General features: G+C 39.7%; 1 protein-coding gene across 5 annotated transcripts in view; it reads right to left on the bottom strand.

The window, feature by feature from the left end:
• Positions 1-23,555: 23,555 nt before the first annotated feature.
• Positions 23,556-25,513, bottom strand: part of ABRACL (ABRA C-terminal like) — a 47,646-nt gene continuing 45,688 nt past the window's right edge. For 2 of the 5 annotated variants that reach the window (XM_033935390.1, XM_033935385.1), the window contains one exon: positions 23,556-24,264. In XM_033935390.1, coding sequence (XP_033791281.1) covers positions 24,080-24,264 — 185 coding nt within the window. In that variant the 3' untranslated portion in view covers positions 23,556-24,079. The remainder of the gene's footprint in view (positions 24,265-25,513) is intronic. The other 3 variants (XM_033935386.1, XM_033935389.1, XM_033935388.1) reach the window with 3 other exon arrangements.

The following is a 25,513-nucleotide window of genomic DNA, read 5'->3' on the forward strand; positions in this document are numbered from 1 at the left end:
GTATTCAACTTATCAGTCAAGATATCTTCTCCTCCCCTCTGAGCTACACAACACCTTCACTCACAGCACATGATAATAATGTGATCTACAACAAAGGAGTTTCACCTGTTTCTTGCCAAGACTGTAGTAGTCTGAAAAGCATCGGCCTGTAGACGTGTGTCCAGCATTGGCCTAAATTCCTACTACTGTTTCCTAAGACAGCACCTCAACAGCACTGTTGTATTTCCATCCTTTTTATATTTAGGCATCCCCTGTGTCTATCCTGTACATTTTTAAATTCACTCACTAGTTTTGACTCTACTGCCTCTCCTGGAAGAGTATGCCAAGTGTCCACTACCCTCTCTGTTACTCCTAAGTCTACGCCCCTGCAACCTCCATTCATATCCTCTAGTTCTATCACCCCCATGTCTCTGGAAGAGGCTTGTTTGAATATTAATGCCCTTCAAATAGTAACATAGTAAATGACGGCAGATAAAGACCTGAACAGTCCATCCAGTCTGCCCATTAGTTATACCCATTACAAATACATGATTAAATTGTCTCTTCTTTGATATTTCTGGGTCATAGACTGTAAAGTCCACTTGGTATTGTCTTAGGTTCCAAATGTTGAAGCTGCCATCCAAGATCACTCCAGCCTATCCAACCATCCTGTTTGCAGGATATCTACCATAAAGTCTGGCCAGCAACATCCTCACATTCCAAGTTACTGGAGTTCCCATTGATGCCCTCCCCAGCCCATCTTAGACCAAATCACCACATAAGGGACACAGACTGTGCAAGTCTGTCCAGTACTAGCCTTAGTTCTTTAATTTACATCCTTTGTTTTCTAATTAGAGCTCCTCTATGTTTATCCCATGCTTTTTAAAATTCCAACACTGTTTTCTTCTCCACTACTTCCCTCAGGAGGGCATTCTAGACATCTAACCACCCTCTCCTTGAAAAATAATTTCCTAACATTACTCCTGAGTCTTCCTCACTGCAACCTCAAATTATGCCCTCTAGTTTTACCATTTTCTCTTCTCTGGATTAGATTTGGTTCTATATTAATACCTGTCAAGTATTTAAACATCTGTATCATATCTCCCGTCTCTCCTCTTCTCCAGATTATACATATTTAGGTTTTCCACTCTCCTCTCATAAATCTTTTGATTTAAACCCCTTACCATTTTCGCTGCCTTCCTCTGGACCGCTTCTTTTTTTATCCTTCACCAGATATGGCCTCCAAAACTGAACACAATACTCCCTCACTGAAATTGTGTCATCTTAAAAGATTCCTCGAACGAACCTTCTCTTTTCAAGCGGCCAAACTAAATTCATGGCTCGCCCAAATTATACTTGACGCCTCTTCATACCTCCACTTTAGAAAAAAGCTCAAAACTCTACTTTTCAATGGACCAAATCCTTAATGCTCCCCACTTCCGCCTTAACGTTCCCCTTCTCCACATTAGAAAACAGATCAAAAACTCTTCTTTGCAACAGATCAAATCCTTAACCCTCCCCTCCCACTCCTCAACGCTTCCCACCTCTTCCTTTACTTTTTCCCCCTCCTCCCCCCCTTCCAAGATTGTTGCTCCCCCCTCTCATCTAATATGCTTTGTTCCCCCTTCTCATAAATCCAATTGTATTCTCTTACAGTACATACTGTATGTGCTCTGTATTAGCCCTTCCCTCACCTAAATTGTCAATGTAAACTAGTTTTGACCTTTCGATTGCCTTGTTATGTTCTTCTTTTTTCAATCGCACTGTATGGAATTCATCTATTTGTTGTGAACCGCCTAGAACTCCCTGGGTATGGCGGTATACAAAAAAATAAATTATTATTATTATTAGTGCGGCCTCACCAATGACCTATACAGGGGCATCAACACCTAATTTCTTCTGCTGGTTATTCCTCTTTCAATATAGCCTAGCATTCTTCTGGCTACAGCCACTGCCTTATCACACTGTTTAGATGCCTTTAGATCCTCAGACACAATCACCCCAAGGTCCCTCTCTCTGTCAGTGCTTATCAGCCTCTCAACTCCCAGCACATACGGTTCCCTCAGATTTCTATCCCCAAATGCATCACTCTGCACTTCTTCGCATTGAATTTTAGTTTCCAGATGTTAGACCATTCTTCTAACTTTTGCAGGTCCTTTTTCATGTTTTCCACTCCCTCTGGGGTTCCACTCCGTTACAAATCTTGGTATCATCCGCAAAAATGCTAACCTTACCGTATAACCCTTCATCAATGTCACTGACAAACATATTGAACAGAATCGGTCCCAGCAACGATCCCTGAGGCACTCCACTACTCACCTTTCCCTCCTCAGAGCGAATTCCATTAATCACCACCCTTTAGCATCTGTCCGTCAACCAGCTTCTAATCCAGCTCACCACTTTGGGCCCTAACTTCAGCCCATGGAGTTTAAGAGCCTCCTAGGAGGAACCGTGTAAAAGATTTTGCTGAAATATAAGTAAATTACATCTAGCGCACGTCCTTGGTCTAATTCTCTATTCACCCAGTCAAAGAATTCAATCAGATTTGTTTGGCACGATTTACCTAAGTAAACCCATGTTGCCTAAGATCTTGTAATCCATTAGATTCTAAGAATTTTACTATCCTTTCCTTCAGCAATGTTGCCATTATTTTTCCAGTAACTGAAGTGAGGCTTACTGGCCTGTAGTTTCCTGCTTCATCTCTGCAACTTCTTTTGTGAAGAGGGACCACATCCGCTCTTCTCCAATCCCACAGAACCTCTCCTGTCTCTAAATATTTATTGAACAAATCTTTAAGAGGACCTTCCAGATCATTTCGGAGCTCCCTCAATATTTTGGGATGGATCCCATCCGGTCCCATAGCTTTGTCCACCTTCAGTTTTTCAAGTTGTTCATAAACACTTTCTTCCTTGAACAGTGCGGTATCCACTCCATTCTCAGATGTAACTTTGCTAACCAATCACGGTCCTTCTCCATGTTTTTCTTCTGTGAATACCAAACAGAAGTATCTGTTTAACACATTTGCTTTGTCCTCATCACTCTTCACATAGCAGTTCATGCCGTCTTTCAGTCTCATAATTCCATTTTTGTCTCTCCTTTCACTAATATATCTGAAAAAAATTTTGTCTCCCTTTTTTATATTTATAGCCATTTGCTCTTCTATCAGTTTTATTTGATATTCCTTTCTGTACTCCTCTTCTTGAGTTTTTTTTATATTTCATGAACATTCTTTTGCCTTTATTTTTTCCACCACTAGTTTGGAGAACCATATATCATATCACCTCTCTCTCTCTCTCCTTTTCTTTAACATATATATATTCAAGTCCTCCAGTCTCTTCTCATGTGTCTTATGGCACAAACTCTGTACCATTTTTGTTGCTTTCCTCTGAATCACCTCATCTTTTTATGTCCTTGAAGAGAACTACCCCCACAACTGGATACCCTGAATCAAAGCTTCCTAAACCTGTCTTGGAGACCCCACAACCAGTTGGGTTTCAGAATATCCACAATGAATGTACATGAGATTAATATGCATCTGCTGGGATTCAGTGCTTGCTGCTTTATCTCATATCATTGTGGACATTCTGAAAACCCACCTGGCTTATGTGCAGTTTACATTATGCAGGTTTGGAATGCCTCTAACCTTTTGAGTAAGTTTGATTGTACAAGGTTATGAGCTATTTTCCATTGGAGTGGGGGGGGAGGGTGGTAGTCTAGTTTTTAGAACTACTGTTTCACCAGTTCAATCCCAGCCTGCTCCTTGTGACTGGGCAAGTCACTTAATCCCTCCATTGCTCCAGGTACCACAATTAGATTGTAAGCCTGCCAGGACAGATAGGGAAAATCCTTAAGAGTACCTATGGGGAGAGTGTAGCGCAGTGGTTAAAGCTACAACCTCAGCACCCTGGAATTGTGGGTTCAAACCCATGCTGCTCCTGGGCAAGTCACTTAATCCCCCTGTTGCCTCAGGTACATTAGATAGATTGTGAGCCCCCTGGGACAGACAGGGAAAAATGCTTGAGTACCTGAATAAACTCATGTAAACCGTTCTGAGCTGTCCTGGGAGAACAGTATAGAAAATGGAATAAATAAATAATTACCGTTCAGTGTATTGTAAACTGCTTTGGGTAAATCTCTCCATGAAAATGGCGGTTAATAAATCCCAATAAATAGATTGTATAATATTGTTGAATCTGTTTTTAATTTTTGGTAATACAATAACAGTTGCCAATGTGACCTATTTGTAATGGGCATAATACTTGAAGAATGGCATGGAAAATAAAGAAAAATTCACAATACATGTTGCAGCTGGTAGTATAACAAAATCACATGAATTCATAACATCCACTTAAACTTAATTTCTATAAGTAAATTGAAAGTTGTAATGTGCATATTATCTGTTGAATTTTGCAAAGGCATTTCTTGGTACCTCACAGAGAAATGATTCATAGAGTGTAGCATGGAAAAATGATTTATAGGTTTAGTGGAAACTTTCAAAAGGGTTCAGTGGGCACAATTAACAGGATTCCACTGGAGGATGGTGACACAGTGATCTGACTCTTCACATTGGACTGATAAATATTCATAAGCAGATTTGCTAGTCATCAATTATGCTGGCAAAGCGGTCCGACTGCTACGCTAATGGGTCCCTGGGGTAAATCCAGTTACAGAGTGGATGTGGCACTCTCCAGGTAGTTTTGCTTAGACACTGTGAATCCTAATGAGAGGACCCTAGCATATCAGTGGGCTCTATGAGAGAGAGGAAAACTAGGCATGGACCAGAAAGGAACTAGCTACAAAGTAGAAAGAACTCTTACTGTATCTGGCAAAATTTAGAGCATTTGATTTTCTTTCCTCAAGAGAAAACAATAACTATTAGAGCAGAAACTAAGCTGTGCCTAGCATCCCTCTGCAGATGATGCATCTCATGAAAAAAAGGACATTGTTTTGTGTTAAAGCAAGAGCATGCAAGAGTAGCTTTCATGTGGGTTAATACCTGAGATTTTAACCTCTGCTTTGTGATTTTTATTCACTTATTTAATTTCATGTACAGTATTTCTTTTATAATCTACCTATTGTCACACTACTAAGGGCTCCTTTTACGAAGGTGCGCTAGCGTGTTTTTTTTAAGTTCATGAAAATTTTTATTAAATTTCAGTAACAAAACATAAAAATACATAGGCATTAGTCCAAGTATATACTGTGGTTACAAGGAAATTACAGTACAGTGCCTTTTAACGCGCACACCGGATTAGTGCGCACTGGACGGAAAACTACCGCCTGCTCAAGAGGAGGTGGTAGCGGCTAGCGCTTGTGGCATTTTAGTGCGTGCTATTCCACACGTTAAGGCCCTAACGCGCCTTTGTAAAAGGAGCCCTAAGTGTTTTACAACTGTACATGTGCAATAAAACAATCATCCAAAGAAATATAGTAAATGATAGCAGATAAAGACCTGCATGGTCCATCCATTCTGCCGAATAAAGGCAAACAGAGCCTCACTTGCCATTCTGTACAGGTTTTAGTCATTCACCCCCTAATTCTATAAAAACCACTAAAAATTGCACTCTCAGTTTTGGTCGTGTACCCAAATTGCACACACAATTTAACTGAATAACAAGCTACAGTAATTAATGCTGATAATTGGCATTTTAACAAGCAATTATTGGTGCTAATTAAAACTAATTACAGAGTGAAATGGTGTGGTAACAGTGTTAGTCCACTTTCCAAGGTAATATATAGAAATAAAAAACCAAAAATCAAAATCTCAAATAAAAAACCAAAGGAGATAATGTAATATCTTTTTTATTGGACTAACTCAATGCATTTTATAATGAGCTTTCAAAGGTAACCTTTCTTCTTCAGATCAGAGATAAGCAACTGTTGACAAATATCAGTATATATACCGTAAGGAAAACAGAGGTAGGGGCGGGTGGGCAGGAGACAGAAAGGTGACAAAGCAATTTTAAATATCTTTGTAGTAGGAAAGAAAGCCCAGATCTTTAAGTCCTCTCTGGTAGGTGTCAAACTATTTTATCATTTTAATTTCAAAGGTTTTATGTTCTTGGATTATCTTAAAGTTTCCTTTTATTATTCTCACCATAAAATCATTAGTACAGTGTTCAGTTTTTCCAAAGTGTTGTCCGACAGAGGTGACATCCTGATTAGTATTGCAATTTTTTAATATGATATCTATGTAAGTTGATCCTAGTTTTTAGCTTCTGGCCTGTTTCACTAGTGTAACATCTCTCTTTGCACTTTTTGCATTGAATGATGTATATACTACATTAGAAGATGAACATTTGAATGATCCTCTTATTAAATGTTTCGCTCATGAGTAACCATAGGATCCTCTGAGATGTGCTCACACAGTTTGCAGCTTGCTATATAAAGTTAAACATATGATGTGCACCCGGGATGTTAAGTTACACATATAATAGAATAAGGATATCCATGCCTAAATTCAGTCTCAGCGTATAGAATAGTGTTTTTCAGCACTGACTTTTTTTTGGCCGCCATACACAGTATATAATTTAGCTCTCAATGCTTAAACACAGGTTGGAAATTTCCCATCATGTCACCACCTATAGGCAGTTATATGATGGAGCCTTGGGATAATATATGTTATAATTAAAGTATTGCTAATAGTATTTAACTCGCTAATTAAGACATAATTTTTATTTTGTATCTCTTCTTTTGTCCCTCATGTTGTTTTCCTTTGTTATTGTTTTATTTCCTATCATGAAAATGAAGTTCTTCTCTTTTTTCCTTTCCATTTTTATCCTATTAAATTATTTTTATTATATCTTGCTCATTGTTATTTATTTATTTAATTATTTTTACCCTTTTTAATTGTAAACCACACAGACAATACTTGGGAGCTTCCATAATAATGGCCCCTCACAGAGAATGCATGCAGTTGGGTCACCTTTGTGCACAGCAGAGACTGCTGGCACAGCCAATGACAGTAAACTACACTAAAGTCTGAGTAATGCAGTGATATCAGGTCATTAGTTTTCAATAAAGGCTTAACTTATTCATTGCATCAATCCTGTATTAATTCTTTTTTTCCCCCACCCTTTTACTGTCTCTGATGCACCTGGGTGCTCATGCTTCTGTGGAGTATGGTTCTTCTTTCTTTTGTCTTGTCTGTCTATTGCTCAGATAACATGAAAATAATATTTTTTTTTAATATTGTGATTTCCATGGCGAAACATGCACTCGTTGGGGAGAAGATGGACTTTTGTGGATAGACCATGCATAAAACTGGAACCAAATTCCCACAAGTGGAAAACAAAACCAAAAAGAGTAGGGATAAGTCTTCAAGCATCCAACCAAGAAAATTTGAAGAAGTCTACGCAAAATCTGAATTCTTCAACTTGATCTTTATTGTCACAGATCAAGATGTCCCTTTGATATATGACAAAGATCTATTTGAAGAATTCAGATTTGCAGTTTGTCTTCCTGTTGCTATTGTGCTTCAACCCCGCAGGATTATTGCTGACTCTGTCTACCAATGTGATCAACAGTAGCACACAAGTGAAGAGTGGGAGGCTGATACTGGAAGCACCGGAAGGAGTACACAGATGAAGTCACACTGAGAAAAGGAATGAACTAAGGACCATGTTGCTCCTTAGGATGCTCCTTTGGGTGCATAAACACAGGTACTTTGTTCTTTATTTCTATCCTGTAATGTGTAAGATCTTTGTGATTACAAGCCATGGATGAGATGGGCTCCTACCACCTAGACACTCCCTTTTCAGGAGGAAGGCACTAAGACTTTGACTTATGGGTAGAGAAAGACAAGGGGACAAATTTCTCCCCGTCCCAGCAGGAACTCAATTTCCCATCCCATCCCCGAGTTCTTTTCCTGTTCCTGCCCCAGTCCTGCAAGCTCTATCCTCATCACGTCTTTAATAGTAGCTTCTGAAATATTTAAAGAAAGGGACTCATTCAAATAATTTAAGTTTAACAAAACTGAAGAGGGCATGTTCAGAAATTTTTCCCCATGACTAGAGAGTAGAAGAGAGGGTGAAATATTTCCAACAGTAATGTTTGCTGAGGATTCTAAATGACTGGTAAGAGGAAACCTATTCCCCGAAGAAAGGAAAACAGTAGAGAGATAATTGCTGCTGGTTGAAGATGGATTTTTCACCATTATCTGTTGTACATGTTGATCCATACATTCCTTCACAGGTTGTGATGCCATGACTTTGCTCTTGCCTCCTTTATGTTTCCCCATAAGTAGAGAATGGGGACAAATTTTTCCCTGTTTCCACAGGAACTCAATTTCCCTATCCCGTTAAACTTAAATTATTTGAATGAGTCCCTTTCTTTAAATATTTCAAAGCTACTATTAAAGACGTGATGCCTGGTATTCTACAGATGGATGGGCATCACTGGCGGTGGTAGGGAGTGGGCATTCCTCCTGCCAGGCTGGAGGGTTGTCAAGGGATAGGAATCAGTGATGGGAGGGAGTATGTGTGTCAGGGGTGTGAATCAATGGCAGTGGAAATTCATATGCATCCCACCTGCCAGGGGGTTGTTGGGTGTGTGGGAATCACCGGTGGTAGGAGGGAGTTGGCATCCCTCCTGCCATTCTTCACTTCAGGGGTCTGAGCTGTCAAGCCTTATTTTCCTATCAGTGCCTGAGCCAATCAGCACTCAACCACTGACTGGAAAGTAAGGCTATGACAGCTCAGACCCTGTTGGAACATGTTGGCCACAAGTGTGGCACGTGGTTAGAGAATCACCCGGAGTGCTCCTTTAAATATTGATGAGCCCATTTTACTACCATTTTAATATTAATAACCTCATTGTACTACATTTGCATGGCAGAGTCAGACACTGCTAGGCAGCTCAGAAAAGGCCTTTCTGATGATCAGCCAGTAAAATACTGGCACGCTAAATTGGCTGGAACCGGTTTAGCGACCATGTTAAGAGCATAAATAAGTTTTGAGAATCTAGCCTTCCGTGAGAAAACAGAACAATGGGACTGCTGCAAGATTTCTACTCAGAGACATTCCAATTAATAAATTCAGAATGAAATACTTTTTTGTTGCTGTTATCTGAATATTTTTCTATTCGCAGCATCTCTTTACTTTTTCCTCTATCGTTGCAGGATGTCCTGTCCATTTGAATATCTTCTCTCTCCTTGTCCACCTTCTATCTTCCCTCTGCATTCTTATCTATTCTGTTTGGCATCTACCCTCTGTCCTTTTGTATCCCTATAATCAGAATTGTCCTTCTATGTCCCCATCCCCTTTCCATGCAGCATTCCTCCCCTGTGTCTCTGTCCCTATCCTCGCACCATGCCTAGCATCTCTTCTCTGTGCATCACCTCTATTTTTTTTCTGTCCACACCAACCACCCTGTGGCTTGCATGTCTCCCTCTCAATTCCTTACTCTTCCCCTGCAGTCCACATCTCTCTACCTGTCCAGTGTACCTCCCTCTTCCCCAATCGTCTCTCTCTCTCCCCTTCTCCATTGCCCTCCTTCAGCCCAGAAGCACCATTCTTTCTTCCACTAAGTCCACCACCTCTCCTCTCTCCACTGCCCACAGTCCAGCAGCACCTTGCCTCCTTACTCCAATCCCAGTCCAGCAGTACCTCTCTCTTCCCTTTTCCTCCACATCCTAGATCCAGCAGAACTTCTCCCTTCCCGCTCTTCCTCCCCCCCCTCTCCCAAGTCCAGCAGCACCTTCTGTCCTTTTCCCTCCAGGTCCAAAAGTAACTAACTTACTTTTTCTTTCTTTCTCCTCCACCTAGGTCCAGCAGCACCTCTCCCCTTGTGTCTAGCAGCAGCTCACTGTGTGCTTTTAAACTTCCATACACAGCTGCTGGTAGTGCCATTGCTAGGCTGGGCCACATCTGAGGAAAGAGGAAATTGCATCAGCGGAGGCAGGCCTGGCCTAGTAAAGGCTGCCTGACAAAAATGCTACACTAACATTACTGGCAGCTATTTGGGGAAGTCAAAACACACAGTGAGCTGCTGCTAGTCCGGGGCCTAGGAAGAGAAGATGACAGCAGCAGCAAATGGAAGGCATGAAATATGTGATGGCAGGAGGGCGAGAGACATGTGGTGCTGCGTACCCCCTAACAATGGTACACATACTGTGTGTTAGGAACCTCTGTCCTACAAAACTGATTTAATTCTGCTTGCGTCCAGTCCAGCTTAAAAATGTCATCTATAAAACACCACCAAAATTTAATTGATAGTATTCTATAAGTTGCACGTCACCTGGTATCAAACTGCACAGCCAAATTCCATGGCACTAAACAACCCAAAAGGGTGCATGGGAGGGATATATGTGGGTTTGGTCATTCTGGAAATTTGCATACAGGGTTACAGAATACAGCAGATGCACACCCAAGTCAGGAACCAGGAATTACACAATTTCAGTAGGCCTCAGTCCTGGCACCCAGATTTGGGTATGGGAATCGGCGCTATTCTATAAAAGGTGCTTAACCTAGAGCACCCTTTATAGAATAGCACTGAGCACCAATTTTTTCCCCTTCCAAATTTGAGCACCATTTACTGATTTAGGCATACTCTTAAAAAAATAGCACCTAGCACTTAGGTTCATAACTGCTATTTTATAAACTAGGTAACAGCTTATAGAATTGCTTTTTACAGTAAGACTTTTCCCTCATGTTGGAGCTAATTTTGTAAATGATTTCATGCACAAAGACCTTTTTACAGAGGTATGGAGCTATTAGAAAATGGACTGCTGGGATTCTGGACTCACCTGAAGGCATGTTCTGCGGTGACATGATGGTTTATTCACGTCTTTTTTAATAAAATGTGTGCATTTTGTATGCTAACATTTATACCTAAATCAGAGCAGGCATATATATATCCGTGATTCAATCTAGCTCCAATTTCTGTTAGTTTACCCCTATGTACCTCTGTGGCTTTCTCCCATAGGTGACCTACTTTAAAATTATCCTCCATATGTTGGTGGGGAAAAAAACACAACAAAAAAAAAACCAAAACCTTAGCAAGCAAGGCCTAAAACTCACAGAATCAGCAGAACGTGAAGTTAAGTTCAAACTGTTTTTATTATTTGTAAGCTATTTTTTTTTATTAATAAAATGAAATATTAAATATGCAAACAAAAAAAATAAAAATATAATATTAAGTAATGCAATGTATGCATCAATGTGATAAAATACAAGATATGAAATAAGGTCTTCTGCCATAATCTAACAACAATGTGTGACAGTATCAGATTTTTCATTAGATAAATTGAAGGGCTCCCAAACTTTATTTTTTTAACAATTAAGCAAGTCAGATTTTTCATACTTATAAAATAGACATATAGAATGCCACCATAACGTGAAAGAACTTTACTATTAATAATCTTTCCATTTGGTAAGATTGAGAGCTTGATCTTAACTTCTCTGAAAACAAAAAGTTTTCCCAGCTAGGGAGATAAGATTTCAAGATGACAAAGCTATAGAATACAAGGGTTCGGTGCTGGGGCCGATCCTGTTCAATATGATTGTGAGTGACATTGCTGAAGGGTTAGAAGGAAAAGTTTGCCTTTTTGCGGATACCAAGATTTGTAACAGAGTAGACACTGAGAAGGGCATGGAAAACATGAAAAAGGAGCTACAAAAGTTAGAGGAATGGTCTAATATCTGGCAACTAAAATTCAATACAAAGAAATGCAGAGTAATGCATTTGGGGATTAATAATCGGAAGGAGCTGAATATGCTGGGAGGGGAAAGGCTGATATGCACAGATGGGGAGAGGGACCTTGGGGTGATAGTGTCCAAAGATCTAAAGGCGAAAAACAGTGCTGGCTGCTGCCAGAAGGATGCTGGGTTGTATAAAGAGAGGCGTAACCAGTAGAACGGAGGTGTTGATGCCCCTCTACAGGTCGTTGGCGAGGCCCCACCTGGAGTATTGTGTTCAGTTTTGGAGACCGTATCTGGCGAAGAACACAAAAAGGCTTGAAGCAGTTCAGAGGAGGGTGACAAAAAAATGATAGGTTTGCGACAAAACACATATGAGGAGAGACTGGAAGCCCTGAATATATATACCTTAGAGGAAAGGAGGGACAAATACTTGAAAGGTATTAACGTAGAACAAAATCTTTACCAGAGAAAGGAAAATGGTAAAACCAGAGAACATAATTTGAGGTTGAGGGGCGGGAGACTCAAGAACAATGTAAGAAATTCTTCTTTAGAGAGAGGGTGGTAGATGCCTGGAATGCGCTCCTGAGAGAGATGGTGGAGAGGAAAACGGTGATGGAGTTCAAAAAACCATGGGATGAACACAGAGGATCTAGAATCAGAAAATAATAATAAATATTGAAGAACTAAGGCCAGTACTGACTGGCCAGACATGCACGGTCTGTGTCTTTATATGCCGTTTGGTTCAGGATGGGCTGGGGAGGGCTTCAATGGCTGGGAGGGTGTAGATTGGCTGGAGTGAGCTTTGACAGAGACTTCAGTAGCTGGAACCTAAGAACAGTACCGGAAAGAGTTTTGGATTCTTGCCCAGAAATAGCTAAGAAGAAGAAGGAGAAAAAAAAAAAACCCAACAAATTTTTAGATTGAATCAGGTTGGGCAGACTAGATGGACCATTCGGATCTTTATCTGCTGTCATCTACTAAGTTACTATATTAAGTGGGCAGGGAATGGGTGGAGAAAGAGCATACCCAAGATTTGGTATTAGCTCATGGGAAATACTGCACGCTAAACTGCCACATTTTGATGTTAACAGAGAGGTATTAAGGGAAGAATTTATCAAGGAGTGCTAATCAAATATAAATGGCACATTAGCATTAGCACTAACCTTTAGCGCACGCTAAATCCATTAGTGCCCCTTGATGAATTCCTCCCTTAGTGCCACTAACCAAGCACCAATGGAGACATGCTGTTTGAACTGTCATTGAAAGACTAACCAAACATGCTGGGACATTCCACACAGAGTTGTGCTAATTTTTGCTGATAGAGCACAATATTTTTGATTGCTAAGCCACATCAACAGCAAATTCTACCGCCCTTTAGTAACACGACCCGATGTGCGTTTGCACGCTCATATTTAGTAAAGCAATCAGATATAAGCTAAATGAAATCAGCTTTCTGTAGCTCAGTTAAAGCACAGAGGAGTGCTCAAGATGTTCTATCTGTAGTAGCCATACAGGACAATCATGGTTTAATATGTCAGATAGTAACATACTCTAATTCACTAAGCTGTTTCTCTGTAATGTAGAAATTGACTGGAATGATTATGGTCATTTAATACGTAAATCATCATTGTATGTATTTCTAGGACAAAGGCAATAATGAAATTATGTTTATGTTTATTAAAAAAAACTTTCTATACCGCATAACAGCCTAAAAAAGGATCCAAGTGGTGTACAACAGTGTTCTTCAACCTTTTTACACCCGTGGACCGGCAGAAATAAAAGAATTATTTTGTGGACCGGCAAACTACTAGGACTAAAATTTTAAAACCCCGTTTACACCCCATCTCCGCGAGCTCGGTCCCCGCAAACCATCTGATCCCATCTGCACAAGCCGCAATTATGATTTTATATTGAACGTATTTTATTAAAGTATAAAAAAAAACAATATTCTGAACAATTGTGATTTTATAAATACAAATATACAGAGCACGGACCAACAAAACCCCTGTCTCCCCTCCCCTTCACATATATCCCCTCTACTATCAAGAAAACTGAACAAGCCAAGTTCATAGAAATATCATGCTAACAGAATACTGCAGTCCCCAGTTATGTCTCTAGCAGGATATATATTTCAAATCTGATATATTCTAATCGCAAAATAGAAATAAAATTATTTGTTTCTACCTTTTGTTGTCTCTGGTTTCTGCTTTCATCTTCTTTTCACTCTCTTCCTTCCAGCGTCTGCCCTCTCTGTCTCTTCAGTCCAGCATCTGCCCCTTCCATCTACTGTCTGACCTCTCCCCCTTCCATATGGTATTTGTCTTCTTTCTATGCCCCTCTCCCCTTTCCATCCAGCCTATGCCCCTCTCTCCTTTTTACACGATTCACTCCAGCTTCACTGCCCTCTTCATTTTTATCTCTCCTACACCAGATCTAGCATCTTTGTCCCTCTCAATTTCTCTGCTGACCCCCCTTCCCCTTCTGCTGTCTCTCCCCTTCCCCTCCTCTAATCTCCCTGCAAGCTGTTTCCTTCCTTTTTTCTTCTCCCTTCCCTCCTCCCCCTGTCCAGCAGTAACTCTCTTCCCTTTCCTTTCCCTCCTCCCCTCCCAGCAGCATCTCTCATTCTCCCTATCCAGGTCCAGTAGCAGCTGTCCCTTTTCCCCCTTACCCAGCAGCTTCCCAGACTCCTTTCCCTCCCCCCTCCCAGCAGCATTTCACCTTCTCCCTCTCCAGGTCCAGTAACAACTGTCCCCTTTTTTTATTTTCACCATGCCCATCAGCTTTCTCCCCTCCCAGCAACTCTCCTTGCCAGCGCTGCGATTCAGTAAGGCAGCCTCAGGTCCTTTGTTGGGTCGCACAGCCTCTGAGGAAAGCGGAAGTTGCATCATCAGAGGCGGCCCGACTCAGCAAAAGCTCCAAGGCTTCCTTTTTGAATCGCTGCGTTTGTAAGGAGAGCCGCTGGGAGGGGAGAAAGCACAGTGTGAGGCTCCCTATTATGTCTCCGGCCCTGCGCGAATGACAGCTCCTCAATCTTGCCGGTCCTGCGCGGACCGGCAGGAAATTGAAGAAGTTGATCTCGCCGGTCCTGTGCGGACCGGCAGGAATTTTCTGCGGACCGGCACCGGTCCGCGGACCAACGGTTGAAGAACTGTGGTGTACAATATAATACATATTCAATAAGAAAGGAACTCAATTTAAAAATAGGATAGAAAAGAGTAAAAGCAAAAGTAGAAAAAAAGGTTTTTTTCCTTTTAAAATGGCAAGCAGTCAACATCTCCATCATAATAACAATTCTAATAAAAACAGTAAATCTTAACTATAATTAATACATACAATTAAAAAATTTATCCATATCAAAAATTAATTATATTAGTACAAATTACAGTCCCAAACTCAATTTGAGAAAGCCAATTGAAAAAAATGTGCTTTTAGGTGTCTTTTTTAAAATTTATATAAGATTCTTCTTTTCTTAAATCTATGGGCAGAGTATTCCATAACCATGGAACTAAATAGAAACACGCACAATCTCTACTTGACGCAAGATGTGCCTTCAAAATATGGAAAACAACTACCCTGTTGTCATTCAGAGATCATAGTAAACATCTTGGGGCATAATTTTACCAAGTTCGAGAGATATGAAGGCTGTAGCTGAAATAATGCTCTCAAGGCTCCCCACTATCTATATCTCCTCCCTAGGTCACCTACTGCAAAAGTTAAATCTAATATATTACATTTATGCAGATGACATCTCTATATTAATTCCAATAACAAATGTGACGAATGCCACATCCAAACACATCTCCTTCATTATGATGGAAATTGAACAATGGACCACAAACTTTAAATTAAAACTAAACTCAAAAAAAACAAAAATTTTCCTGGCTAGCCCAAAGGAAAAAATCACCACAACAGCAATACAAATAAACGGCCACGACCACCCAATATTAAAAACTATAAGAATATTAGCAGTCACTCTAGATACCAAATTAACTATGACCGATCACATAAACTCAGTGACAAAAAAATGCTTCTCCACTCTTTGGAAACTGAAAACCATAAAAAAATATTTCGACCCTCTATCCTTCAGATTATTGGTACAGTCGCTGATTCTATCCACCCTGGACTATTATAACATCATCTACTTGGGGATACCTAAAAAAAACGTAAGAAAACTGTGAATAGTTTAAAACACGGCCGTCCGCTTAATATTCGGACTAAAGAAAAGTAATCACATTAGTCCCTTCTACAAACGGCTGCACTGGTTACCAATCGAAGAAAGAATTCTATTCAAGTTCTCCTGCTTTTGCTATAAATTAATCTGGGGAATGGCCCCCAATTACCTTCTACCTCACTTAGAATTCTATTCCCCCATTAGATCTACCAGAAACCACAACCTGTTTGTATACCCGAAAATCGCTGGCTGCAGATATCGAACCTTCCTGGACAGAACTTTCAAGTTTCAAGCTGGTAGACAGCAATCATGACTAGGCTATCTCATCGATACTGCTAGGTTGACCTACAGCATCTTCCGGAAAGAACTAAAGACCACTTTGTTTAAGAAATTCTTGTCCTAGCCAGACACTCTCCCGCGAACATAACTTCCACACCTTATCCTGAATTTCTTCCTCACACTAGGTATCCACATTCCCTGTCTGCTAAAATTCCCTCTTCATAATTGTATCCTGATATTCGCTGGTGTCCGACTATTTTCAATTGTAAGATGTAAAATAGTTAATTTCTTATAATTCAACCTATGTATAATTTTCCTTTCAACCCCCTTGTATTCATCTACTGTAATTCGCTGATTGTACAGCTCTTCTTCTTTGTGAACCGCCTAGAAGTTGCAAGATTGTGGCGGTATAGAAAAAATAAAGTTATTATTATTATATGTCAGCATCAAGATCTTAAATTTGATCCTATGTTAAAAAGGACCCTTCCTTAACTGTTACTGAAACAGGCAATTTTTTTTTTTATTCTTCCCAACCAGCTGATGGAAAGGGGGTTAAGAATTTCTGTCATTTTATTCTTTCCAAAAACAAAGACAACAAGCTATATATAAACACACAAAAATACAGGTTGGAAAGAATTCTATAAGTCATGTTCTGCTTGGTTTCCTTACTTGTTCCTCCAGGGCTTTTGAAAAAGCAAAAGCACAATAAATGTCTAAACATTGACTTTATTGCAAGCTTTTACATTTTGTTCTCCCTCCATTCTGTGCCCTAGAATCTAATCTGTCCTCTTTGGAAGTTAAAAACAGATGTTCTGCCCACATTTTATGTGGGCATTTACTCTGGGGGTTTTTTTGTATAAAAGAGCTAGTATGAGTAAAGTGTGCTCTGTGGACATAAATCCCCAGAGGGCTTTGCTTATCCTAGAGAACTAGGCTACAACCACAGTCTGAGAGAACAGTTACCATATTTTGTAGACCGCATAGCTGTATGAGAACCTGAATTTAGCATTGTTCTCCCACCAGTTTTTCACCCTTTATTTCTAACAAAGCTAACACAGCTTAGGATTCTGGAACTTGGAGGCGTTGAGGATGCCTGTGTGAGGGCAGAGCTCCTCCCTTGGACATTTACACTGAATATTTATGACTATTTAATTCCTTTCAATTTGACAAATTTGATTTCTGATGGCCTCAGGAAAACAACTAACTCTGGATTCTGCATTTATTACTAATGGGAAAAGCAAAAGATCAAAACCAACCCCAGTGACTCCATCTAAAGTGCCTTTATCATCTGACTCTATGGAGATCCTTGAACAGCTGATGGAAGGAATGAAAAACCTATAGGATAACTCTCAACAGCTTCAGGATAATTCTCTAAAGTTAGCCTCACTTCAGGAAGAGCTGACAAATTTGATCCATCAAATACTTATCCAATACCAGGCTGGATAGTTGTGAACAGAGAATTTCAAACTGTGAGACAAAGCTGGTCCAGTCCCAGATGGATCATAAATCTCTCCTTACTATAACAAAAAAACTGGAAGATTTGGAAAACCAGGAAAGAAGGAATAACCTCCAGCTTCTAAGAGTTCCTGAAAATATTAAGAGTCAAGATATGGCAGGCTTCTTGAAAGACTTTATTCCTAAGGTGCTATCAATAAAGTTTTCTCTACCTCTGGAAATTGAAAGGGTTCATAGAATCCCTTCAAGGAAAAATAATACTGCTACTGGTTCCAGGCCCATAATTTTCAAGTTAGTAAGGCATACACAAGTGATGGAAATTTTAAAGGCACTCATGGAGCAGAGAAACATAGGAGGCTAAGCTGTCTTTTTTTCCAGACTATGCAAAGGCCACGGCTGGGAAAAGGAAGCAATTTTTGGCACTTTGCCCCCAGCTAAAACAGAAGGGGGCGTTGTATGGTCTATTTTTCCCTTCTGTGATGAAGGTGACTCACTGCAACAACACAGTTTATTATGAGGACCCATTGAAATTACAGGAATATATCAGTCAACAAGCAAATGGAATGTCCTAAAAATAAGGAGCGATGTGTTTCAAATCAATACATATTATCCTTTTCGATAAGAAAATGGAGATATACATTTTGTATCAAGTTGATTTTTCTTTACTTTTAAATTTACTTTATTTTACTTTTAATTCTTCCTTTATAGTTGTTGGCCACAAAGGGTTTAATCAGTTAAAATTTGAATTGGGTTCTTTCATTCTCTTAACGGTGAAGATGTGAACACTCTAAGAAAGGATGGTGCTTCATCAGAGTGAGGCTTGGAATGCTAATGATGACATCACTTACCTATATGGCTCTTCAAGTGGTTTGGGGAGTCGTTGGTGCTTTGCTCTTCTCTCCTTGTGATTGGAGGCCATTGGATCACAGTAAGTCAGTGTCAGTTTGGGTGCTGGGCCTCTCCCTTCTTCGGGCCAACTTTGTGTGACATGTGCACGTGGCAGCCGTGATGACGAAGACGTGTGGTTGACGTTAGGGGAGAGGGCCTCCTGATTGAGGACCGCAGACTTTGCCGGATTGCTTTCGGTGACTCTGAGGGGGCGGGCCCAGGACTTGGGTGGATGTTCGGGGGCTGCGCAGCTCACTTAACATTCTGTGCGTATAGCCCTCACCGAAAAAGTACTTGTTGTGCGGAGGCGCGTAGTCCAGGCCCTTCTCAGCACGAGAACTGATGTCAGTGTTGTCCTCACTAGGGAGGGAAAGTTTTTTTTGAACAGAGATGCAGAGGCATGTATGCGCGGGCAGCACCTGGAGTGAGAAGGAGTGGGGATGCACAAAATGGAGTATTGCATTTGGCTGGCTCGGCTTGGAGCATGGTTGAGGCAACTAAGCCCCACGGCTCTTCCGCTGCTCAGTCACTGCGGCCTCTTCCATGCTTTGTTCAGGCAGGGGTGATTGGTTTTACAAGTATTTTCTGTCTGAAGCGGCAGAGGGAAAAGCTATTGCTGGGCACAAGATCTTGAAAGATCATTGATGGAGTTGGCTTTTCTGATGCATTAGAGCCCGACACTGAGGAGAAAAAAGAATCCAGAGGAAACGCTGATGATTTAGACTGAATGAGTATGATAGTGGGATTGGATACAGTGTGAAGGATTTTTGGTTTAACTGACTATTAGAATGAATATACTTATCTGCTAATATTGAGGTCACTAATTCTACAGTGTATTGGCTTGTGCAAGTCAATGAAGTTGGTAGATATTTTTTTTTTTTAATGAATTGCTTTATAGAGTAAAGTTCTGTATAAATTGATTTGTTAAATTATTTAATTTAACTATGTTATAAACTGATGTTTTTTATCTTATTTATTTGCTGGATAAGATTTAGATAGCTTAATAGGATAAAAGAGAGGGGGAAAAGAAAAAACAAAAAGGGGTAAATGCAGAAATGGTAGGATAGCTTGTTTGGTATTAGATATGAATGGGAAGCATAGTGTCTGGTTAATTTATAAATTATTAGCTTTGAAGCGTGAATGCAGAGTATATTGGGATTATGTTCATATATACTGGAAAGTGTGTATGATAAATAAATTAATACGATGCGGGGTAAGAATGATAAGATGGTATGTTTGGATTTTGGTTTGACTGGGGAAAACAATTAAATAAATTAACAGTAAGAATTTTTTTAGTATTAATGAATTTCATATTCTTTTGACATTGCAATAATATGATAGTGGCTGAAAGATATTAATATAAATTTAGAAATGACTAAATTTTTAATTAATTACATGATTACATGGATCTATCAGCATATGTAATTTATACTGTGGTTTCAATTCTATTTGATTTATCAATATGTTTACCTATGATATCTATAATATGATAATAGGTTAATATCAAGACAGGGAATTGTTTCATGAATTGATTATTTATTTAATTACTAAAGGGGCTACAGAATGGTCATCAGATTACTACGATAGTTAAATGAAAATCATACATAGAAGAATTCCATGTGAAGAATTTATAGATTGTCTGGGGGAGGAGGGTGGTCGCTAGCCATCATGAGCGCACCCAAGTTTAAGAGATGTTTTATGGAAGTGGGTTGGGGTGTGAGATGGATAACCTGGACATACTGGCCTCACTCATGTATGCTGGACACTACAGACATATTTACCATATATTTTCCCATAGCCAGGCCCAGTCTGCACCTTGCTGTCTGAACACATGTATCCTTTGAAATGCTAACCCAGCTGGCCTTTGTGCTGCAAAGTTCCTGTCTCCATTCCCTGCTGGGAGGATATTTCTCCAAGGTTCTGCTGAACTGTTATCAGTGCTGTATGACTTCACATATGCCAGGCACCCTGGAAAGCCATAAAACATTTATAACGAGCAAGGATCCCTGCAGGACGATGTGGGTGTAGAGAGATGAGAGAACTTGGTACCAAAACATTTGCTGCCTGTCTCTGAACAGCTGGGTTGTTGAAAGGTCACCTGGCCAACTTTCAGCATACAAGGACGCCATCCTGAAGATGTACAGAGGTGTAAAACCACAAATTAGCATCTGCAAGGTGATAAAGATCTCAGAGCTGGAGGAAGAAAGTTCACCAAGAATTCTCTGTTTCTGCAAGGGCCCCCCTTCTGGGGGGGGGGGAAGTGAGAGAAGCGTGGACTAAGGAGAGGAATAGTTAGGTATACATTTTTGTACCAATAGGGAAATACATGACCAAAGTTCGGGGATGTGCTTTTTGGAACAAAGGAAGAATTTCTCTGTATAAAAAAACACGTGCAGCACAGGTAGAGCCAGAGAGATTCACTTACTTATGCTATGGGGAACTGTTAGCCTCCTGCTAAGCATATGGGTGCAAGTTCTTCTCTCCATTGCATATTCTGAACTGACAATATATTTTTCTGCTATGCCTTTGCTGCTGTAATTTTGTAAGTTTTTATACTAACAATAAACAAATATTGTCTGTTTTTGGAACATACAATGCTGTCTCGTAGTCATTCCAATGAGGTAAACAAAGCAGCCTTTACTTCAGGTGGGAGGGGGGAGGGGTTTTACATTGGGTCCTTGGATGTGGAGGCAACATTTATCTTATTCCTGATTGGTTGTATTTAAGAGTGGCAACTTATGTCCCCATTCTGCTTGTCTCATGTTTTGAGTATCAAGTTATTTAGTTATGTTAAAAAACAATAGTATTTTATTTGACACCTGGAAAACCTTGAAATTTATCAACAATTTAACAGAAATTCCAGTAGAGATATCCATGGGTCAATCCATATGGCTAAACTCCAAGATTCAAATTGGCGAGTCTAAGATCGCCAGGAAGCACTGGAAGCAGGCAGGCATATGTACATTAGATGATGTCATATCAAATGGGAAAATGCCTGATTTTTCACGACTGCAACAATCTTCTGGTATTTCAAAGGCTCAAATTTATAAATGGTTGCAGTTGAAGCATAAAGTAAAAATCACACAAGCAGAATACCAAACTTAATCGTATATCACCAAAAGGTATTCACTTTATATAACCCACTTTCTGAGACTAATCAAGGCAGAGTCCTACAACGGAGAAAAGACCTCAGTGTTCCCTGAGAACAAACTCGGGAAACTACTATGACAATTATTAAGTTGTCATAGAGAGCACATCCTTGGTCATAGAAAAACACTGTAAGAGTATAGTTAATGTTTAAATATATTGACACTTTCTCGGTGCAGAGATTCAATTCAGCGTTATGAAAAACTTGTAACTCCCATCTTATAACTCCCGACAGGTCCTGTTTAGCAATTACTGCTGCATCAGGGGAATTGATTTGAAAATGAGCTACTGCTTCAAAAATCTTCTTTTTCATTACGCTGAATTGAATCTCTGCACCGGGAAAGTGTGATCTATCGAGCAGCGGTGATCTTTCCCATATCTGAGGATATTATTGAGATAAGTGCAGGTTTCTTTCTTGCTATTAGCATTTCTATTTGAAGAGACTTTGTCAATATATTTAAACATTAACTATACTCTTATGGAGTTTTTCTATGACCAAGGATGTGCTCTCTATGACAATTTAGTAATTGTCATAGTAGTTTCCCAAGTTTGTTCTCAGGGAACACTGAGGTCTTTTCTCTGTATCAGGACCCTGTGGTTTGATAAAAGGAGCCCTTAGTTTTATATCCAAGTTTGGAGAACAGTTAATGCCCCAAGATGTGGCCATACTCCCAGCTCCCTTTGATAGGGAAAGCTGTTAGAGTGAGAAGATTCTGTGTCAGAGTTGAACTGCAAAGTAATCAATTGTGTTTATTCTTTACTTTCATGTTATTAAAGAAAGTTGTTCAAGAACTACAGAGTCTGGCTGATAACAGAGATTACAGAAGTAAGGGTTAACTGGCAATTACACTTACAATTGCCAATATAACTCTGAGTCCTTGCTTTCAGTAGAAAGCTTGAGGAGACTTCAGAATGAGGAAATCTATACAGACTGTTCAGTAAAGCTATAGTCAGCACAAGAGATATGGGGAAGATCTAGAAAATTAGGACAACTATTTTAAGGAAAATTGCACATGAAGTTAGAAAAGATACAGGAAAATGATCATCCACACCTATTCTGGCTGATATCAAATCCTGCTGTGCGCGAGACCATTAAAGAGTTGGGAGACCACTCAGTTAAGAGACGATGCTACCAAACCCTTTGGACTGTCTCCTACCTGGAACAAGTTTATGATAGTGTAGTCCAGTGTTAAAAATTGCAGAAAAATCCAGCAGTATTATCTGGATTTCTGTGAAGATCTAGTATGGATACAGAAACTGTTTCTATTCTATAACTGTGTCCGAGTCCCAATTGACATGAATCCATCCAGTTCTCTCTATCCAACTGTTGACATAGATACAAAGTTTTCCTAGAAATATGAGGTTAGATACTAGCTGGTAACTTTTGAGCTTGTCCTGATCAAGGTTGTTCTTTAGCAGAGGACATGTCACTGCCCTTTTTAGTGCTGATGGTAGGTGCCCATTAGAAAGAGTAGTTCATAATTTTTGTGGTCTCTTCTATAGGGTCTTCAAAGAGCTCCATATGTCTATGTAAGGAAAGGGCAAGTTGTAGCTGAACAGGAAGGATTAACTCTTCTCCACTGGAGGTAGCTTAGTACTTGTTATTATTGTTGGACCTTTCTATAGTTAAGATGGAAAAAAGAAGCGTAGCTAAAAGAAGCCAGCAATATAGCTTGCCGAGATCTTTAAAAAAAAAAGTGTGTAATTTTTTGTCCTACCAGTCTCATTTAGGCCCAAGCTGTGGATACTAATAAAATATTAAAATTAAACAAAAAGAAAACTCAAGCAAACTATATAGAAAGTGCGAGACAGGCATGTGGGATCTGAGGGAGGAGATCGTGAAGTATGTGGACAAGCTGTTTGGTTTTTATTTGCCGTCATGTTTCTGGCTAAAAAGGACATACAGCTGCGAGCTCTGCAGGGCAGAATGATTCTGACCTTTAAGCAATAGCATTTCCACACACACACACACAAAAAAAAAGAAGGTCAGACATGAATAAATCATTTCAGGTTTATTGGAAAAAATAAAAATTTTTGTTTGCCAACTGCAGTCATGGTACATTTTTACACATGCCCTGTGCTATCATCATCTACCCAGCACAGGCAAAGAGGTTCAAGCAGTGAAGGAAAGCAAAGACCAGAAACAACTTATGAAAACTACATGGTTTTATTGTTACACATATGCAAAAGATTTTAAAATTTGTCAACTCTGAAATTATCAACTTTTTGTCCCTATGTGACAATCAACTAAACCAATTTAATAAAAAATCACTTTCACATCTCCACACTAAAAATATAACTCCTGCATCTTTCAAAACTATGACCTGAGAAATAATTTACTCCAGTCTGATTTTTCACAGAATCAATACAAAATGGATTATATTGGAAAAATAGAGGGACAAGTCTCTTTCCAAACAAAAACATTTTTTTAAAAATCATGAGCAAATCTAGCTGCATTTTCTTTGCATAATTGAAACAGTTCACCAAGAATATTTCAGCCATACGGGATGTGCAAATAAGGTTAATCCTGCAGTAATATAACGTCAACATTGTCATGAATGCCTTGAAGAAGCAATTCACCTTGGTAGTCGACCACCTTCCTTCGTTTTGCAGCTTTGAGAGTTCCCACCAGAGCCTCGAAAAGATTAGCACATTTGTCATCAGCAAAGAGTACACCAAACTTCACACTCAGTTTCCCATCATCTGCTGCAGAAAAAAATTGTAATTTTGAGATAATATACATTTGGTAGGTACCTTCACTAGAACTAGGAAACCTTTCTATACCAGTATTTGTCAGCCAAGTCCACTAGATTCACAAACATTAATAGTTAATGTAGCGGTTTGACACATAAAAGGCCCGGATTCTATAAAAGGCGTCCGATTGGCTGGTTAGGCAGCAGTTGGCCGCCTACAATCGGGACACATGTTTCTAAAAACAAACCTAAAAAAAACCCCACACAACACATCTCCCGAGACAGGCCGCCTACATTGTAGGCACCTCCGGGAGCCTAGGGAGGCACACAAGCTCACCTAAGGCTAGGCATGGGTGTGGCTTGGCCTGGAAGTAGCCTTAGGCGGACCTACGCTTCTCTGTAGGCCCGCAGTAGACATGTATAATGTAGGCCAGCAAAATGCTGGCCTACATTGTAAGCAGACATGGTCACTGATCCTTATCGCAGCAAGGGATCTCCCTGCCACAATAGTTTTATGGCTACAACCACCCATCTCCCCCATATATCGCCGCCAGGAGGGATGTGAAGAAAAATACTCTAGAGTATTAGTCATACTAGCTTTTAACAGGAATAACGACTGTGCAGCGGTGAATTTCAAAATTAAAAGCACGTTTCCATTTGACAGTTTATATAAGCTATGTTTTTTTAAATTCACCGCTGCACAGTCGTTATTCCTGTTTAAAGCCAGTATGACCAATACTCTAGAATATTTCTCTTCACATCACGTTTATGCCAGTCTTTACCAGCCATCACATCCACTCATTTCCCTTTGGGTGCTGGGCATTTAATGGCGAATTTGATAGTTTTTGTCTGTCATATTGATTTACATCATGGAGCTGCAAATGGAAATCTTTTTTCCCCCTTCTTCTTTCCTTTTAACTCATAGTCATGCTCATTTTCCATTATTATTTTTATGTATCATTTTATATAGTCTGTATGCATGATTCATTCCGGTTTTCACAACATAATTTGCCTAAACATGTGTTCTCATTTTTCTATGGACACCCTCTTTTCTTGTTTTTTGGTCATTATACACTTTACATCAGAGACACGGACCGCATGATGGGTTGCACTGTGTGTTTTTTTTTAAATAGTTTTAAAAATAGTTTTCTCATATTCTTTTATGTCACATTTCTTAACTAGACATTAACAAGACTGTATTTTTACATAATTTAATGTTCATATTTGTAAGATTTTCTATGATGTTACTGTTATTTGACTGC

Source organism: Geotrypetes seraphini, chromosome 3 (assembly GCF_902459505.1).
Source record: "Geotrypetes seraphini chromosome 3, aGeoSer1.1, whole genome shotgun sequence".
Classification (NCBI taxonomy): Eukaryota; Metazoa; Chordata; class Amphibia; order Gymnophiona; family Dermophiidae; genus Geotrypetes; species Geotrypetes seraphini.